Raw genomic sequence first — 17,672 nt, 5'->3', positions numbered from 1 at the left:
AGTAAATCCTCCGATGTTGTTATCGCACTTTTGGACTCCAAACAGCTCACATTTTCTTTAACTTCAATTTCACACGTAAATAAAAACATTAATTATGAATTAATGGTTTGCAGATGAAAGCACACCTTTTTGGAGAAAACTGCAAAATAAACGAGAAAAAGTGACGCATTTTACGTCTGTCCTTTGTGAATTTGCTAAATAAGGCATATGAGGTTTTTAAAATCAATTTAGATATGTTACATTATGATCCAGCTTTGCACTTTAAAGAAAAAAAAAAGGGAATGTGCTGTATGAGGATCTGCTGCTCTTCGAAGGGGATCAGATGCTCTTCGATCTGCGGGCTGAAGTGTAAGGATAGTGCGACACCAGCTGGTACTTTTACAAGGTGCACTTTCCGACAATTCTTGGACGTAGGCTTCAGAGTTGGTCGCAGCAATGGAAAGCAAAGTTTTACTGTCTCGCTTGTTGCTTATTCCTTTTTTTTTAATTTTTTTAATTTAAAAAAAAAAAAAATTAGGAAAATTACTGTAGGCTCTTTATCGTTGGCGCATGTTTAACACATTTCGATTACATTAAACGACTTTGAAAGTCTTCATTCATGGTCCACCTGCTGTTAGTGATGTTTCTATATAGCTACAGGTCTCCCGTGAACAAAGATGACAGCTCATGACAAGCTGTAGCCTATAGCCTATGTCGAAAACATTCAAATCCCGCAATTAAATTCACTTGATCAAAACCACAAAAGCCTATAGACGACTAAACATTTGCAACACTTTGCGGGACTAGGCTATAACAAAAAAAGGAAATAAATGTTAGGCTAATAGCCTACAACAAGCAAAGTAATAGGCTAAATTAGCTTTTCACGTCTCATCATTTATAGGCTAGCCTACTTCAGGCATTTCAATTGATTTTGCTCCATAGGCCTATATCTTATATATATATATAGCTATGCATGTGTGTGTGCGCGCGTTCTATCAAAAAACACTTGAGCAATACCGGCACATCATTTTAGTCTCCAAAACTGTTTACTGCATAAAGAATAGCTTCATGGATAAAAGTTCCCGATGACGTAGACCTAATAATAAGACAAAAGCGCATTGAGCTTTTATTCGACAATTTATTTGATCCATCCTTCAAAAATGTGCCGGATACGCAATAATTATGTGGATTGCTTTTGAAAAGATGTTATGAAATGTAACTGACGCCCATGAACAGCTTTTCGAAGAGCATTGCAATGGAAATGTCAGCTGAATTATATTATATCGTCAAACTGCAGGCTTCACAATCATGTATTCAGTGTGCAAGACCTATCAATTCCAATACAAGAATTACCTCCCAGAGCTGCTCCTTTCACCCCATGCACTTGTAAGCAAAGATCTATCGAGAGAAATTATTCTGACATTTAGCCTAGCTATAGTCTTTCCACAAGTAGGCTAAGCATTTATTGACAACATCCCTCTCGGGGTTTTGTTTTTCTAATTAATTGCATTTTTAAATTAAAGATTTTATTTAAAACGCATTAAAATAATGTGGGCCAATAGGAAATTAATTCAGAAATTGTTGCTATAAATGTATATTCATCTAATATTAGCATTTAGTTCAGTAATTCTATTGAGTAGGTATGGGCCATGTTTGTCAGAATGATGAAAAGATTCGAATTCTGCCTTGAAATCAATAGTCAACGAAATATTTTAGTCATTTGAACGCCAAACTCGATGAAGCATTTGACAGCTAGCATTTATCAGTTTGAATATTGCTTTCTTACAAAAGTCACATGTGTGAAATACACAACCTAATCTATGTAAAATACTGTGCTAGACCATCAAAAACAGTGCAACCGAAAGACTTTACAACCTCACTAAACATTCCCCTTTAGGCTATTTCATGTTCATTATCGTAGGCTAATATTCCAAGTTTGCATGCCGCTTAATGGTCGTCATTTCTTGTAGTTTATACTTTGCGACTATGATTCGTAAATACTGCCATGCAGTGACAGGCCTATGTCCGATAAGGTTTTTTTTTTTTTTTATTCGATTTGGTTCTGCGGGACTATGAAATGCTAGATATAAAACATGATTTTGAGTTACGTTCCAGTTTAATGGCTTGAACAACACAAAAAATATGACTTTAAAAAAAAAAAAAATTACTACAAAGTATAAATGCGGAGCGTTGTTCAAACGTGTCGTCGTTGTGTCATAAAAGAATAAGTTGAAATGCCAATCTCAGGACATTGATAGATGGCGCTGGGTGGCAGATGCGCAGCTCACAAGCAGCACCCCTCCAGCTCGAGGTCCGCGGAGTTTACTCACGGTGACCCGTGCTCAACTTCACAAAGCAGGTCTTAGCAAATATAAAGGTCTAATCTAGTTTGGGAGTTCATAACCTCTTGCGTGGGAATCTGGGGCTCCAATTGTAGGATTATTGGCCTTAATTGTGGATTTTCCACTAGAATGCAACAAAGACCTCTAACATAATTGTTTCTCCCTTTCTTTCTAGTTTTCTTTTCTGCATAATGATATAATGCGAGCAAAAGTTTATCACCCTCCCAGCGGGAAGAATCACGATCTAAAGAAGCCCTTGCATGAAACTAAGAACTCGCATTGATGAGGTTTACCGAGGATTACCTCTTATCAACGTGTGCGTGTGGTCTTCCTACCCACTAGTTTAACCAAGAGCAAGTCTTTTAAAGTCTTAGAAAGGGGAACGTTCCACCAAAAACTTCCCTGAAAGAAAAAGGCCATCTTAATCGAGTTTGAGACTAGAGAATGCCATTGTTATGCCTTTTTATGGTCCCATTTGCCACCAAAAAACACAATAGACGCAGTTTATTTACTAAACCTTTTAATGTATCGATCAGGAGGACCAACAGCAGCGAATTACATGCTACTGTTTTCTACTAACAACAGCATAAATGAGTAGATTATAGGGATCGAATTAATTGTTCTTGGTTTATTCATGAAGAGACGTCTAAAGCTTCAGAAAAAGTTGCTGAGATTTGGGTGACACCTAGTGGCAAAACATTTTTTGATTCAAGTTAGACTACTCAAATAACCAGATTTTTATTCGAGCTAGTACCATTTATGACACAAAAAGCATGATATTGCCATCTTCTGTATGATAATAACTGAAAGTCACTTAATGAGCAAACGACTTTATTCATAAAGATTTTCATATTTCTTGAGGGCATACAACCACAGCATAAGCAGCAACTACAGCATGGACAACGCTGTAAGGATAACCTGATGATTTCATCTCAAAACCTCAGCACTACACCTCTGAGGTCATGTCTGCAAAAACGTTCATGTTCTACAACACCCGCACCTCAAAGAAAAAAAAACATCTACTTAATTTTGTGTGACCAATTTAATCCTCTAAGCATGCATAACAAAAGGAATGAGCTACTTTTCAAATGCAAGGTGAAGTTTTTAAAAAGGGATGAAATATAAATTGCCATGTTTGAAACCTATTGTGTTGTAGTTCTATGGCAAAGCTTTATGCATTTCATGTTAATGTAAGCAGTGACCTGTACTGAATAGAGAACACATCAAGGCTTAGTACAACATCAAGCAAAAAAAAAGTATGCTTTAGTATTAGCGGCGGACAGTGGTCCAGCCATCATCATCCGTTTCATTCTTGGTCCGACGAGGGATTTCCTTATCTTTGTCAGAGCGCCAGGCGCTCTTCTCACCGCCCTCACGGTCCCGTTCACGTGGTCTGGGAGGAGCATCTCTTTCTTCCTTGCGCTCCTCCCGTCGCTCATCTCCACCACGACGCCATGAACCACCTTTGAGTTAGGAAAAAAGATTAGAAACTGACCTCTTAAAGGTGCCCTAAGCACATTTCACTGACTATACTGACAGTGGATGGATGAAGTCTTACACACTTTAAAAAAAAAAAAAACTTCTGCCACTTTAGACCAGAATTGCTCGTCTTGTTTAGTTTGAAAAAATGTAATAGATTCAGTTGCAGTTTTTAGGCTTTGTGCATTAGGTAGTGTTTTGCAGTTATGGCACGTGTTTGTAGTTGCTGCTTGAGTTTGCTTGTTCTGCAAGATGTATTTTTGTCATTTAGTTTTGTACAAGTGCTTGAAAAGCTGTAAATAAAATTAAAATTATTGTCATCATTGCTATTACTAACTGGTCAGTCTTGATCCAGCTTTTTCTTGCCCACTGAGTGTTTTCATCTCAAGCAAGTGTACATTCAAAATCAAATCAGTCAAGTTTAAGTTCTTGATGTGCAGTGCAAAAAATTCTAACTGCACTATTAAAGGTATATTTAAGGCAGATCATAAGACTAACCTTCATCTTGGTCTCTTTGGGGGGCTCTATTATCACGTTCACGGTCTCGGTCATCTCTGCGGTCCCTCATGTCACGGCGTTCACCACGGTCAAAGTCTTCACGGCGAGAATCACGCCAACTGCTTGGTTCCTCACCGCCACCTCCTCCTCCTCCTCCTCCTCTTCTCCAGCCACTCCCTTCTTCCCTGCACATGCACACACATTCATGATAAACTTACTGGACTTTTAAAGTAAACATTTTGAATGAATGAACAGTAGATCATAAGCGATCTCTAGCCATACATGCTCAGAACTGCTATCAGATTTAAGCCGGAATTTAGAAGTTTAATAAACAGTTTAGGCCATTGCGTGATCTCTCTTTTTCTGTCCCCTTTTTCAGTCAAGTGCTTTTAAAATGATAATTAAGACTGTGTTATAACATTTAGGAATTGTTATAACCTGGAAATGTCAAGTTCAGTAAATGATCAAACGTAAGACTTTTTAAAGGCCGGCGGAGACCCTGCACATCAGAGTTCAAAACAGTAAAGCTTTCATACAAAGGTTTGTTTTTATATAGATTACATTTTATAAAATGTAAAAGTCACATTATATTTTCACCTGGGAGGGCGACGATCTCTAAATCGATCTCCCTCAGTACGGTCATCCACTTCACGCTCACCACCATCTTCATCACGGTCAGTATCACGAGGAGGTCCCCAGCTTTCCTCCCGAGCCTTTTCTCGCTCTCTCCATCCCCCTCCAACAGGTTACATAAAGTAATCACACGAGTTAAAAAAAAAAAGTGTATGGACTACAACTGAACTTAATACACAGTTAACAAAACTAACTGTAAATTCACTGATCAAACACAAAATGGATAAAAGAGTCATGGTCATTCCGCAGATGGCGCCTCAAGCTTTTGCAGCGCTTTCAGAAGCAATCAGTGAATTAAATGTACAAGTAAGTGTAACATTTAGCAGTTTTTTGCCAGACCATTTCGCAATTTCAATCATCAAAGAGTAACTAGCCACAACCTCCTCCACCCAAACATTTTGTTTTGGGTTTGAATTGTGGGTTTAAACGGTTCCATCCTTCAGTAACAGAAGATTGCATCACATTGAATTCCATTGCATCGTGACAGGAAAATTTGATTCCTTGTGATATGACCCCTTTAACACACATTTTTGGCAATCTGCCCTCAGCAAGAAAATATACGCAAATACCATTTGGGCTCACACCTGCTCTCCCAAGAGGTTTCCAGGGTCGAGCGTCATCTCCACGACGTGGGCCAGAGTCATCCATACCCCTGCGGCCTCCCCTATCATCATCCCCTCCTCTTCTGGGGCCCCAGTCATCATCTGCCCCACGTCGAGGCACTCTGGGTTCATCCATGACTCTGCGAGGCCCACGGTCATCATCAAAGCCTCTTCTTGGGGCACGATCGTCATCACCTCGTCTGGGGCCGCGGTCATCGTCCATTCCACGCCTTGGTCCACGGTCGTCATCACCTCTCCGGGGACCTCGGACATCGTCAAAGCCCAAGCCCCTCCTCGGCCCGCGATCATCATCAAAGGTCCGTCTGGGTGCACGGTCATCATCACCTTCCCGGCGTGGACCTCGTTCCTCATCAAAGCCATGTCGGACTCCTTTGTCACTTGAGCCACCACGACGTGAACTTTCTCCGCCTCTCCTGAAGGGCAGTTCACGCTCACGTTCTTCTCGTTCAGGTTCTTCACGGCCTTCCTGACGCCAGTCCCTGGGAGAAAATGACCAAAAAAAGAACACTGAATCTCAATACAAGTCATCTTTTTAAGCTTGTTTGTTCTTCTTCATCAACTTATTAATTATATTGATATCACTTACTTGTCAGGAACAGGACGTCGCCACTCTGACTCGCCCTCAGCGCGTTTCCTCCAACCGCCTTCTTCCCGTTCAGGCCATTCCTGAAGATTTTTTTTTTTTTTTAAAGATAAACATTTATATTATATCTAATTGACTGAATGCTGTCCATCATCTAGTTAAAACAGAAATTTATAAATGTAAAAAAAAAAAAATACTGCATTTTTTTCTCCTCCAAAAAAGCTGTTCTTTAAAGGGTTATTCACCCAAAAATGTTTTAATTTATGTCATTAATGACGTTCCACACCCATAAGACCTCCGTTCATCTTTTTTTTAATCATAATTTTAGTCCCAGAGCATATGCAGTCTATGCACACTTTACTGGCCGTGTCCAGAAAGCTAATAAAAACAAAAAGAAGTCCACATGTGACATCAGTTGGTTGATTAGAATCGTGAAGCATTGGAAAAAAATTGGAAAATGTCTTCTCTTCCGTGTTCCTCAAATAAAGATTTAATCGGCCATGAATCAGTGAATCAATCAATGATTCAAATCGCTTTCTAGACATGGACAGTAAAGTGTGCATAGACTGCATATGCTCTGGGACTAAAATATAAAATATCTTAAACTGTGTTCCGAAGATGAACTTACGGGTGTTGAACGACATTAGGGTGAGTCATTAATGACATCAATTTCATTTTTGGGTGAACTAATTCTTTAACATTTCTATTAAATCAAAGAATTCTGAAAAAAAAAAAAAACATCACTAGGAAACTAGCGCTGCACTCTCTTACTCTCCTTACTCCCTAAAAGCCCAAACATAGCATCCAAATCAGCTAGATAAGAGATGGAGTGGAATACAGACAAAGTAAACTTTAAGCTTCGTGCTTGCACCCAAACAGTTAAAAACACACAGAAATTTCAAAATGTCTGGCTTGGTGAGTACTCAAACACTGTAGGCACTATCCTAAGTGAATATAAACACTTGGGAAATAAGTTGCATATGTAACAATATATTGATCCGGGCATTCATTCTAAAACATTATGTTATTAATGAGAACATTTTAAGTAAGATTCATGATTTACCTTGGTGGGTTTTTCTTCAGGTGCCCTCCGCTGCTCCTCCTCCTTGCGGCGTTCACGCTCCTCAATTTCCTGCTGTCGGGCACGCTGCTTTCTTTCCTGTTCCTCCAGCTTACGCAGACGCTCCTGGTATTCACGTTCTTCCTCCTCTCTTTGCTCCTGTTCCAAGCGTTCACGTTCTTCCCTCTCTAAAACACAAAATCAAAGACCAATATAAAAAAAAATTAAGCAGCAAGCACATGCAGAAAAAAACAGTTTATGCATGACTTTACATCAAATAAGACATTCATATTTAAAAAAGTTATGTTAAGTACATTTTTGCAAATTACACAAAAAGAAACTGGCAAAGAGACTTCATTGCAATATAAAGCATGCTGTTAACTGAGGGTTGAAGAACTCAGTTAAGAACCTTTTTTGAGCTGTTCCTCATGGATTCTCTGAGCTTCTTCTTCTCTCTGGCGATAGAAGTTATTTCGTCTGTCCTCCTTGCGCTGCTTCTTTCGTTCCTCAAGGCGCTTTTTCCTCTCCTCAACCAAACGTTCTTGAAACTGCTTGAGTTTTTCCTGGGTACACGAGAATTGCTCAAAGCTTTTCTAAGTGTTAAAATCCCAAACAGCAAGGACTTTCTGCTACTACTAAATCTTTTCATCTAATACATTTTGTATGTTGTCCAGTTTACCTCATAGATGAAGCTTCGAGCAGCTTTAATTTTGGACAGAAAGTTCTCCTTGTCCTCCATCATCCTGGACATTCTCTGTTTGTGTTCTAGTGCCTTCTCACGCTCCATCTTCATATTGCTTATCTGAGCAACAGATAAGCACAACAACCTTTAGTGTCAATTAATTTAAACATGACATCCCTACATTCAACATGTACTTTACATTTGGGAGATGCTAATAATCTTGAATAAACTAAATCCAGACAATGAGAAAAAACAGCCTCAAGAAATACTTCAAACTACAGTTAAAGTATGTTCTAGTACATAGGGGATTTGAGACTTAAGTTAAAAATAAAATTAAATATGGACCAGAGGGCAGAGTAAATCACATTCAAGTGTAAAAGGCAGTATGCGAATATTACCCTCTCTTCCTCCTGCAGCTCCCATAACTCCATGTCTTTGATGCGCTGCTCCTCGTAGGCTTTCTTGATCAGAGGAATCTCCTCAAGGCGCTTGGCCCTCTCAAAGTAGTCGATCTGGAATACGCATATCATACCAGTATAATATTTGGCTGCCATCTACTCACCCACACAGAATTAACCCCAATTCTTTTACATTTTAAACAGTTAACCAACATACTTATGTGCAATAAAGTACTTCATGTATAGGTAACGGAAACTGTACCTTCTTTTCCTGGTTTTTCAGACGCTCTTGAAGCTCTTTCTTCTCCTTTTCTAGTTGTTCAACCTGTTTGGCCATGATGAAGTCAGGGTCCAGTTCCTCCAGATCCTACAGCATAAAAATAAGAATTATTTTTTCATTTCATTTTAATTATGCCAATAAAACATTCTGGTACGTTCTAGACTCAATGGCCACCTCCCTAACAAACACATTACCTCAATATCAATATCTTTGAAGGCCTTGGCTCCAAGCTCAGTCTTCTTGATCTGCTCCAGTCGCTCACGCACGGTCTTCTTTTTGATCTGCTCATGTTCTTGCATGATGCGTTCTTTTTCTCGCTCCTTTGCCTCCTGTTTAAGACGTTCCTCCTCGGCTTTGCGCACCTTTTGAAGCTCTGCCTCCCGCTGCTCTAGTTCCTCTTTCTCCCTCTGGATGTTAAGGCTCTCAAGACGCTCCTTGCGTTCCTCAATTGTTTGCCGGCGAGCGAGGATACGCTGATGCTCTTTACGGGCATTCTTCAGGTAGGCTGTGATGGCCAGTTGACTCTGTTCCTCGTGTTCTTGCTGTGGGCAAAGGTTGATAATCAAATTAAATCAAATAAACTAAAACTGACCAGCAGGGAGATATTATATGAAAGTTAACAGTTCTTTTACCAGTATGGAGGCAGGTTTGATGATTTGGATGGCTTTAGCCAAAGAGGATGACATAGCAGTGAGCTGATTCCTTATCTGTTCAGAGGGCATGTTCTGTAGGAATGGACCTACTGGGGAATCTTCTTTAGTGGAGTAGTTCAGATCTGAGCCAAAACTCAGTGTGCGAGATGTATGATCAATGCGCACCTTTAAGTTGAATAAATACGAAGTGAAAGTTACTACAATAAGAACATTGTCTTCTTTAACATGTTAACACGTAAACTAAGATGCTTGCACTAGAAGCTAACTGGAAGATATGCATGTGCTTGTTAAGAACTATGAAAGACAGAAATTACTGTTTGATGACTAAAACTTTATGTACTGTACCTGCAGGTCACAGTGCCGTGCTGCATCTACAATTGAACGTTCCAGTTGGAAAGCATCAACAAATGGTACCAGAGATGCCAACCTGCTAAACTCAATGCTTTGGTAGATCTGAGCCACCTGGTACATTAAAATCCAGAAGATAAGATTGATGATTTGCAGAAAAACAGGGCATGCAATGATTCCTCAAGTAGATATTTGAAGTCTGGGGTAGATAATAACCAACCTGTTGTAGCAGTCTAAGGATAGTGTTGTTCTGCAAGTGAGGAACATAATGCTGCAGGTCTGATTCCTTCTCAGCTTGGTCCCTCACCCAGTTCAGCACCTAAGCATCAGCAGCAAGAACACAAACACTACATGAATATTATGTCTTAAATGTGTTAATTTCAGGAACACCCCAACATTAAAGATGTGTCAAAATGGTCTAACAAGGGCATCATTCTTACATTTTTTTCAAAAATGAAAATGAATGTTTAATGTTTAAACATGTTTTAACACTTAATGTGTGTTTTTTTAATTTATGGAACAGTGTGGATGTGTAAACATATTTTCTGGAAATGTACAGATTCTTATACGCTCAGAATAGACTTGACAGACACATAATTAAAATATAAATGTTGCTAATGCATCACTTTAACTACAGGCACAAAAGCAAATATGTATTATGTGGCAAGTTCTACTTGCCTTAGTCACTCTTCCACAAAGTTTAAGAGGATGGAAGTCCATCTCCAACCAGTTGTAGAGCTCTTTGACTTCAGGGACAACATACTGAAGAAGGTTGAATCTCACCTATGACACAAATAATACCCAAAATGAAGTTTTTCAACTATCTACCAATTATCAAGAAGCCTTAACGTTTAATGGATGATTAAACTAAAAATGAAAAATCTGGTTGAAAATAGGGCTGCACGATTTGGGGAAAATATATAATTGCGATTATTCTGGGTAAAATTGCGATTGCGATTTAAAATGCGATTATTGTTATTATTATTTTTTACAAATGAAAAGTGTGTGTATGTAACATTTTGTGTTTTTTATATTAATGTGACTAATAATAATTATTATGATTATTATTACTGCTAAAAATATTTTTAAAAATAAGAAATATTACCATAACATTTTCATAATTACAAATAAAAAAAGAGTATATCAGAATAAATATAACAATAAAATACTAATACTAATTATTATTATTATTTTTGTAATATTTTACAGAAAATGTATTTAAAAAAAAAAAACTGCTGGGTTACCTAATTAATATGCAGACAGCCTATGACTAAAAAACATTAGAAAGGTCTAAGCCTAGAAGTTATTGTAAAAAAAAAAAAAAAAGTATATATATATATATGTGTGTGTGTGTGTGTGTGTGTGTGTGTGTGTGTGTGTGTGTGTGTGTGTGTTGTGTGTGTGTGTTTGTGTGTGTGTGTGTGTGTGTGTATGTTTGTGTGAGTGATATCAATTTCTTAAAGTCTTTCTTTAATATGAAATATAAACCTCTTGTGCATCCACTGTGGGGGAAAAACTCCTGTAAATTGAAGAAAAGCATGGATTGTCCAATAAATTTATAATTTTTTAAGTTTATTAAGTTAAAATTAAGTAATATTAAGTATTATTTTCTTATTATTGATTACCCAAAATATTTTAATTCATACTGAAAACCAGAGGGCGCCCTCGAGCGGTAAAACGCCACATTTGCCGCAGAGAAGTAATTGACGTTAGTTTTCAGGAAATCCATGATATGAATCTAACCCGGTGTAAACAGAAGATAGAGACGCTTTGATTAAACATGACGACAATAAATACGACTGCAGCAAAATATGGTGTATTTGAGTTCTTCAAGCCGTCAAGGGTATTTTCATAATAATAAAGTGTATTATAATCCAGTGCTGATTGAGATAGAATGCTATAAAATAACGCCTCGTCTGCCTCACTCTGATGAGAAGCCACATCAGCTCACAAACACTCGACTGATGATATGAAGTGAGTAAAACATGTTATTAAACGTTGTCTTTTGTTGAACAGGTTTATGAATGCTTCACTAGTTTGTGAAGATGTTTGACTCGTGTTGCTTTTTCAAACGCACGTTATAAGCAACTTAAACTCGTAGTCTTTTAGACGGAGCAGCGTTTATCACAGAGCCACGCTTCGCTAACACACTGGGCATTTATTTATTTAATTAAAATCGCAGCCCTTGAGCTGTCATAATCGCACACAAGCCAAATCACGATTGCGGTTCGATTTCGATTAATCGTGCAGCCCTAGTTGAAAATAAAATGAAAATAACTTTTGGTTAAAGGTCCCGTTCTTCACGATTCCATCTTTCAAACTTTAGTTAATGTGTATTGTTGCTGTTAGAGCATAAATAATACCTGTAAAATTATAAAGCTCAAAGTTCAATGCCAAGCGAGATATTTTATTTAACAGAAGTTCCCTTTCAAAGCCTACAGCGAAGGGCCGGTTTGGACTACAGCAGGAAGTGCAGGGATGTAATGACGTCACTAGAACTGTTTGTTGACTAACCCTCCACCCACAAGTAGCGCTTGCATGTCCCCTTTATGGTAAGAGTCGGGGGGCAAATTGCGCTAAGCTGCTGTCCAATCACTACACGGGAAGCGCTGGCCCAATCGGAACTCGTTACGTGTTTCTGAAGGAGGGACTTCATAGAACAAGGAAATCATCAGGCCGTTTTTAGGACAGAGGAAACAGCGCTGTACAGATAAGTAAATTGTGTGAAAAATACTGTGTTTTTTACACGCAAAACATGAACTCATGTTATATTGCACACTGTAAACATAATCAAAGCTTCGAAAACACGCGAAGAACGGGACCTTTAACCCGATCCTCAATGGAAGGACAGAAACTTATCAGGTTTATATTTGTTTTGAATATAAATAAAATCGGAGGGTGAGTAAATTACAATTTCTATTTTGGGGTGAATCATCCCTTTAAGGTATTACAATAGACAAAAAAAAGCTATTACCATGTCATTGATGAGACTCTGGCGGGTGGGTGGAGACTGCAGGCCAAGTAGAGTAGCCAGTCTGCGGTGTTTCTCTACAATGATGCCATCCATGTCCAACAGACGAGCGATATCAGTGCGCTCAGGGGTGATGGGGATAGACAGAGTGGCCAAGAGCACACGAGTGGACATTCTAAGGGAAATTAGTACAATGCACAGAGCAATTAAACACTTATGAATTCTCAATGAACTAATAAAGAGGATAAAAAGTTCTGCTTTCAATAGAAAACTACTGTAAAATGACAAAAGTAATTCCATAAAGCATTTAATCCAATTTCTCCAAGCTGAAAATCACTCCTATTTAGCACTAACCTCTGCATCTCTTCCTGGGTGAGGTTCTTGCGCATCTCTCGAGAGAGGTGATAGAGTCTGTGTAGGGTACAGGCATGGAATAAGGCATTGCCAGACTTCCAGAATACAGTGGACACCTTGTTGTAGTAGTTGGCCATAAGCTGAGGTTTAGGCGGCTTCTTTGAGAGGGCGAACAATCCATGGATGTCTTCAACTGCTTTGAATGCTTCCTATGTATGAAAGCAACCAGTGTGATCAGCAAAGCTTGTGCAACACATAGTAAGTAAAAAAAATAAGTGTTTTAAAAAAAAATCTTTTTCTGTAATCTCTAATTTGCACTGGAAAAAAGGTTGAAATGTGTCGTATAAATGGAAAGTATATTTAACTGAATATATTGGAATTTAACAAGTTCAAAACTTCTGTGAAACATTGTTGCCTACAATGGAGCACAGAGACCTGCCACAGCTCCATACTAATAGCGCTGTCCAGCTGGACCAGACGCGTCTCAAGGTGCATGGACTGGCTCTCAGGGTTGTTCAGGTTGATGGCAGTGCTCTGGTTGTGATGACGTTGGATCTGGCCCAGATGCATTCGCAGGTTGTCACACAGCTTACGGAACTCTGCTTTACGGGTGTACTGCAGGCAAAACTTAAATGCTGTAAGAAAAAAAAACATTTTTTAATATAAATTATTATATAACAAAATGTACATTTTAGGTTTCATATAATATTATGTATTATTGCAATGTTTCTTTTTTTGGATGAAATGAAAACTTTGAATAATTAAATTGATCAAAAATTACAATAAAGACATAATATGCATGTAATAGATGTTACAAAATAATTTTAATTTCAAATAAATGCTGTTCTTTCATAGGCTAGAAATCTGGAAGCACCATAATGGCAGCAAATCTAATCTGCCGTGAGTGTCGTCTAGCAACTCTCAATACAGTTCAGAGCTGTAAAAACCAAACTCTGGTCAGCCCAATCACATCGTGTAGAGTCGGTGGGCGGGGCTTAACATAGTGACGGTAGAGTTGCTCTTGCGTGATACTAGTAAACACAAAAGCTGATGAACAGCGGTCTTTCAAATCAGCTTTGACCGTGACTCTGGAAGACTTTGAGTTAAGCTTTTCTCTGAGAAAAGAACGGCACTGAAGACATTTTTAAGAAGGGAAGATGTGTTCAAAGTTTTGCCGACTAGATACAGCAAAGGTTTAATCTATCAACGAGTTCCACTTCACGTTGCTCTGGTTGGTTGTAGCCCTATCCTATCGCGTGCAGGGGGAGTTTGAAGACAACCGTTTATCCCGCCCCTCGGATTGAGCCCTGTCAATGGTGAGTTTCCAGACCAAACATCTTGATGTGGGTCTGGCTTGTCAGGCTAGTTCTTTCATTCATCATAAGAATTTGAACACTAAATTAGATGCTGAGCTTTTCCATCACAGGAACACATCACTTTTTTTAAAGGATTAGATCAGTTTTGAATAAACTTTTGTTGATAATTTACTCACCACCATGTCAACCAAGATGTCAATGTTTTTCTTTCTTCAGTCGAAAAGAAATTAAGGTTTTTGATTAAAACATTCCAGGATTTGGGCCCCAAACGGTTTAAGGTCCAAATGACAGTTTCCAGTGCAGCTTTAAAGGGCTTTAAACAATACCAGACGATAAATAAGGGTCTTATCTAGCCAAACGATCGATCATAAAAAAGTTTACGTTTTATAAGCACAAATGCTCATCGTGCTTGCGCGTGATGCGATGCGCGTTTGTCTCATCACGTAATATGCAATTGCGCAGAAAAGGTCACGATTCATGTAGGTGGAAGTACCGAGTCAGTGTTTACAAATGTGCGAAAGAGGGACTTAAACATTTTCAAATCGCTTTGTGTCAATTTACCGTTTAAAACGTTTTTTACCAACACTTGTAAACACTGACTCTGTACTCCCACCTACGTGAAGCACAACCTTTTCAACGTCATTGCATATTACGTGACGTCACAAACACGTGTCACAGAACAGAGCAAGGCGAGCATTTGTGCTTAAAAAAAAACATTTTTTTTTTTTTTTACATGACCGATCGTCTCGCTAGACAAGACCCTTTTTCATCGTCTGGTAACATTTAAAGCCATTTGAATCTGCACTGAAACTGACATTTAGACCTTGAACCGTTTTGGGACCATTTAAGTCCATTATATGGAGAAAACTCCTGGAATGTTTTCCTTAAAAACCTTCATTTCTTTTCGACTGAAGAAAGACACACATGGGCATCTTGGGTGACATGGGAGTAAGTAAATTATCAGTAAAAGTTTATTTCAAATTAAACTAATCCTTTAAATATATTAAAATAGAAAACAGTTATTTTACATTGCAATAATATTTCACAATATTAATGTTCATCAAATACATGCAGCCACGGTGAGAATCTTACCGATCCAATTTTGGATGGTAGTGTATGTATTTATCCAGTTATATAAACTTCATCAATAGAAGAACCAAATTCCCTAACTCTACAGATAAACCCTTATCTGTACCTTATGTTTAAACTCCAATGAACAGATGTTTTTGTATTATATGAAGTAAACACTGACCTTGCTGAGCAATGTCATGGTAAAGGCGCTCCACTTTGGAGTTATTCCTTAGCAGGTCCAGGCACTGACGGTACGACTCCCACAGGAACTTGACCCAAGGCGTGAGCAGGAGTCTGTCCGTGCGGTCTTGGGTGTCTTCACCACTGACGGCACTCAACAGAACACTTAAAAAAAAAAATAATAATTGTAAACTTGATTGTCCTCATGAACATGAAATTGAGCATAAATGTCCTTTCTGAATGTCAAAATTGAACATGATTTCAGGATGTAGGGAAATTCTGAAATTACAGGATAAAAAAATTAAATCTAGAGAAATTATTAGGAATGAACTGCTTAGGGCTTTAAGTTCCTGTACCTTTCTGGGGTCTGAATGTTGTCCAGATCCTCAATGTCCAGCACCATCTGCTGAGACTCCTCTTTCGCTGTCTCGGTCTTCTCTTCTGCAAGTTTCAGGTAAGCACGAACCACATCTTCCAGAGATTTGATATTCACCTGAAGCATTAGAGAAGTAGTCAGTAACTTCATCCTCAAGAAGGATGGAATTGACTATTTACGTGTGTTTTCATCTATACAAAATTTATATAAATTTGAGGCCAAAATAACAATAAAATAAAGTGAATAAACTTTACTGAAAATCATTCTATTGGAAATATTGTGTAAAATAACCTTAGAGCATTATGACAAATAACTAAAGTATAACGTCATGATGAAACAGAAGTAGCAACAAATCTTTTATTCCATATTGTGAAGGGCATTATAAAAGGGGTGCAAACCTGTTGACAGATGTTTTTGTACTGATAGAGTCCCTCCTTTGCCAAGTGGCTCTTGCGGAGGTCCACACAGAGCTCCAGGTACTTGAGCATAATTGGCTCGTGTATCTTCTGCCATGTTCGATGTTTTTTGCTCTTGATGACATCGTAGAGTACATCCAAAGCTGGCTGCTTTTTACCAACTTCAAGGAACTCTGAAAAGGAGGAACAGAAAGACTGTCATAACCTGCAAACCTCTGGGAATTTTTTGAATGATGACATACTGCTTCCAGATGGTAATGGATAACTTAGACACTATTTCAGAATTTCATGTATCATATACCTTTCAAGCCAAACAATACAATAAGACTGCGATGACAGGAAAAATAAATCGTGTAATTATGTACGTTCAAGCTGGTGGCAGGTGCGCAGTGCTGCCTTTCCACTCACAATGTGTTGTTTATTTCGTCCAAATGACAACGTATTGGCGTTTCATTCATGAATAAGCGGAAGACGGTTATATTCTTAAGGATTTTCCCCCACAAGTTTTCCACATTTTTTTAATACTATCGATACCAGAAGTTGTCAGTGCTAAGCTAGCGGAATGAAACAGCTTGCTAATACGCATGATAGCATTAACAAAAACGGTCTCTATCTATTTTTAAGAAGTATGCCGATTTACACTTACAGATTACATTTACAGTAATCTCTTTGAGTACACTAACAAGAGGTCAATATGATCAAATAACACAGGAAATATGAAACGTTGCAGTATACGTGACACACGGGCCCAGTAACGGTGACATCCGGCCTGCGAGAAACATGGCTACTACAGCACGCGCCATATCGAGCTAACAGCTAGACCCACGACTACAGTCCAAGGGGCGGCCTTTTACAATATTCACTCACCATTTGCTCGCTTAAGAGCGTTCTCCGGTCTCTGGAAATAGGCTGGCATTGTTATGGCTTGCTAGCAGGCGGTTTTCAGGTAGTCGAGGCTGTTTTATTGACTCTGCCTGTCCATCCGCGCTGTAAGTTCTCGGCACTCAAGCAAGAAAGGACTAGCGCACGTGAACTGCGCCGGCGAGGAAGACGAAAGTTCCCGTATGTGTGCGCGCGCACACTTCCTCCACGCGCTCATCCACAGTTCAGATCGTATACATATCTATGGACGGTTCAAATGGCACATGCAATAACATGCAACATAAATATAATGTAGTGTAGGCCTGAATAAAATAATCTGGCTCTTGGGATCTATTATTTTTTCAACCATTAAAAATGAAATAAATTACCTGCAGAAGAGCAGTTTAACACAAGTTGACAATAATAATTAAACCGTATGCCTTTTATTGTAGATATTTATAGTACATGTTATTTTTAAGATGGCTGTTGAACTTTATATAAGTTTTTCCCTTACAAAATACGATACAAAAGACAAAAGGTAGCTAAAAGTAAAAAGAAAGAAATACACA

At 38.5% G+C, this 17,672-nt stretch overlaps 1 protein-coding gene across 2 annotated transcripts; it reads right to left on the bottom strand.

The window, feature by feature from the left end:
- Positions 1-3,135: 3,135 nt before the first annotated feature.
- On the bottom strand, positions 3,136-17,282 carry eif3s10 (eukaryotic translation initiation factor 3, subunit 10 (theta)). 2 transcript variants are annotated; one of them, XM_067420642.1, is made up of 22 exons: positions 17,110-17,282; positions 16,225-16,415; positions 15,807-15,943; positions 15,452-15,615; positions 13,319-13,518; positions 12,884-13,092; positions 12,533-12,704; positions 10,237-10,341; positions 9,779-9,877; positions 9,556-9,672; positions 9,190-9,375; positions 8,752-9,099; positions 8,540-8,644; positions 8,278-8,391; positions 7,877-7,999; positions 7,607-7,760; positions 7,201-7,385; positions 6,141-6,220; positions 5,503-6,033; positions 4,896-5,039; positions 4,299-4,483; positions 3,136-3,784 (listed from the first exon to the last, which is right to left on the bottom strand). In XM_067420642.1, the coding sequence occupies exons 1-22, from the start codon at positions 17,156-17,158 to the stop codon at positions 3,591-3,593; spliced, it is 3,792 nt and encodes a 1,263-aa protein (XP_067276743.1). In that variant the 5' UTR covers positions 17,159-17,282; the 3' UTR covers positions 3,136-3,590. The 2 variants fall into 2 exon arrangements, with proteins under 2 accessions (XP_067276743.1, XP_067276744.1); XM_067420643.1 differs by having other exon boundaries at positions 4,896-5,038; positions 5,517-6,033.
- Between the last annotated feature and the right edge of the window lie 390 nt (positions 17,283-17,672).

Source organism: Pseudorasbora parva, chromosome 17, assembly GCF_024679245.1.
Source record: "Pseudorasbora parva isolate DD20220531a chromosome 17, ASM2467924v1, whole genome shotgun sequence".
NCBI classification, from domain to species: Eukaryota; Metazoa; Chordata; class Actinopteri; order Cypriniformes; family Gobionidae; genus Pseudorasbora; species Pseudorasbora parva.
Note: the sequence above shows the minus strand (reverse complement) of the source record. Positions and strands in the feature narration are given on the sequence as shown.

Bases quoted from the DNA above. Each gene is read 5' to 3' on its own strand.
- eif3s10 (XM_067420642.1), bottom strand. From the start codon at position 17,158: ATGCCAGCCTATTTCCAGAGACCGGAGAACGCTCTTAAGCGAGCAAAT. The intron at 9,673-9,778 runs GTTGGTTATTAT...TTAATGTACCAG, and splicing joins TCCTTAGACTGCTACAACAG to GTGGCTCAGATCTACCAAAG. The intron at 8,000-8,277 runs GTAATATTCGCA...TCTGTTGCTCAG, and splicing joins AGCTGCAGGAGGAAGAGAGG to ATAAGCAATATGAAGATGGA.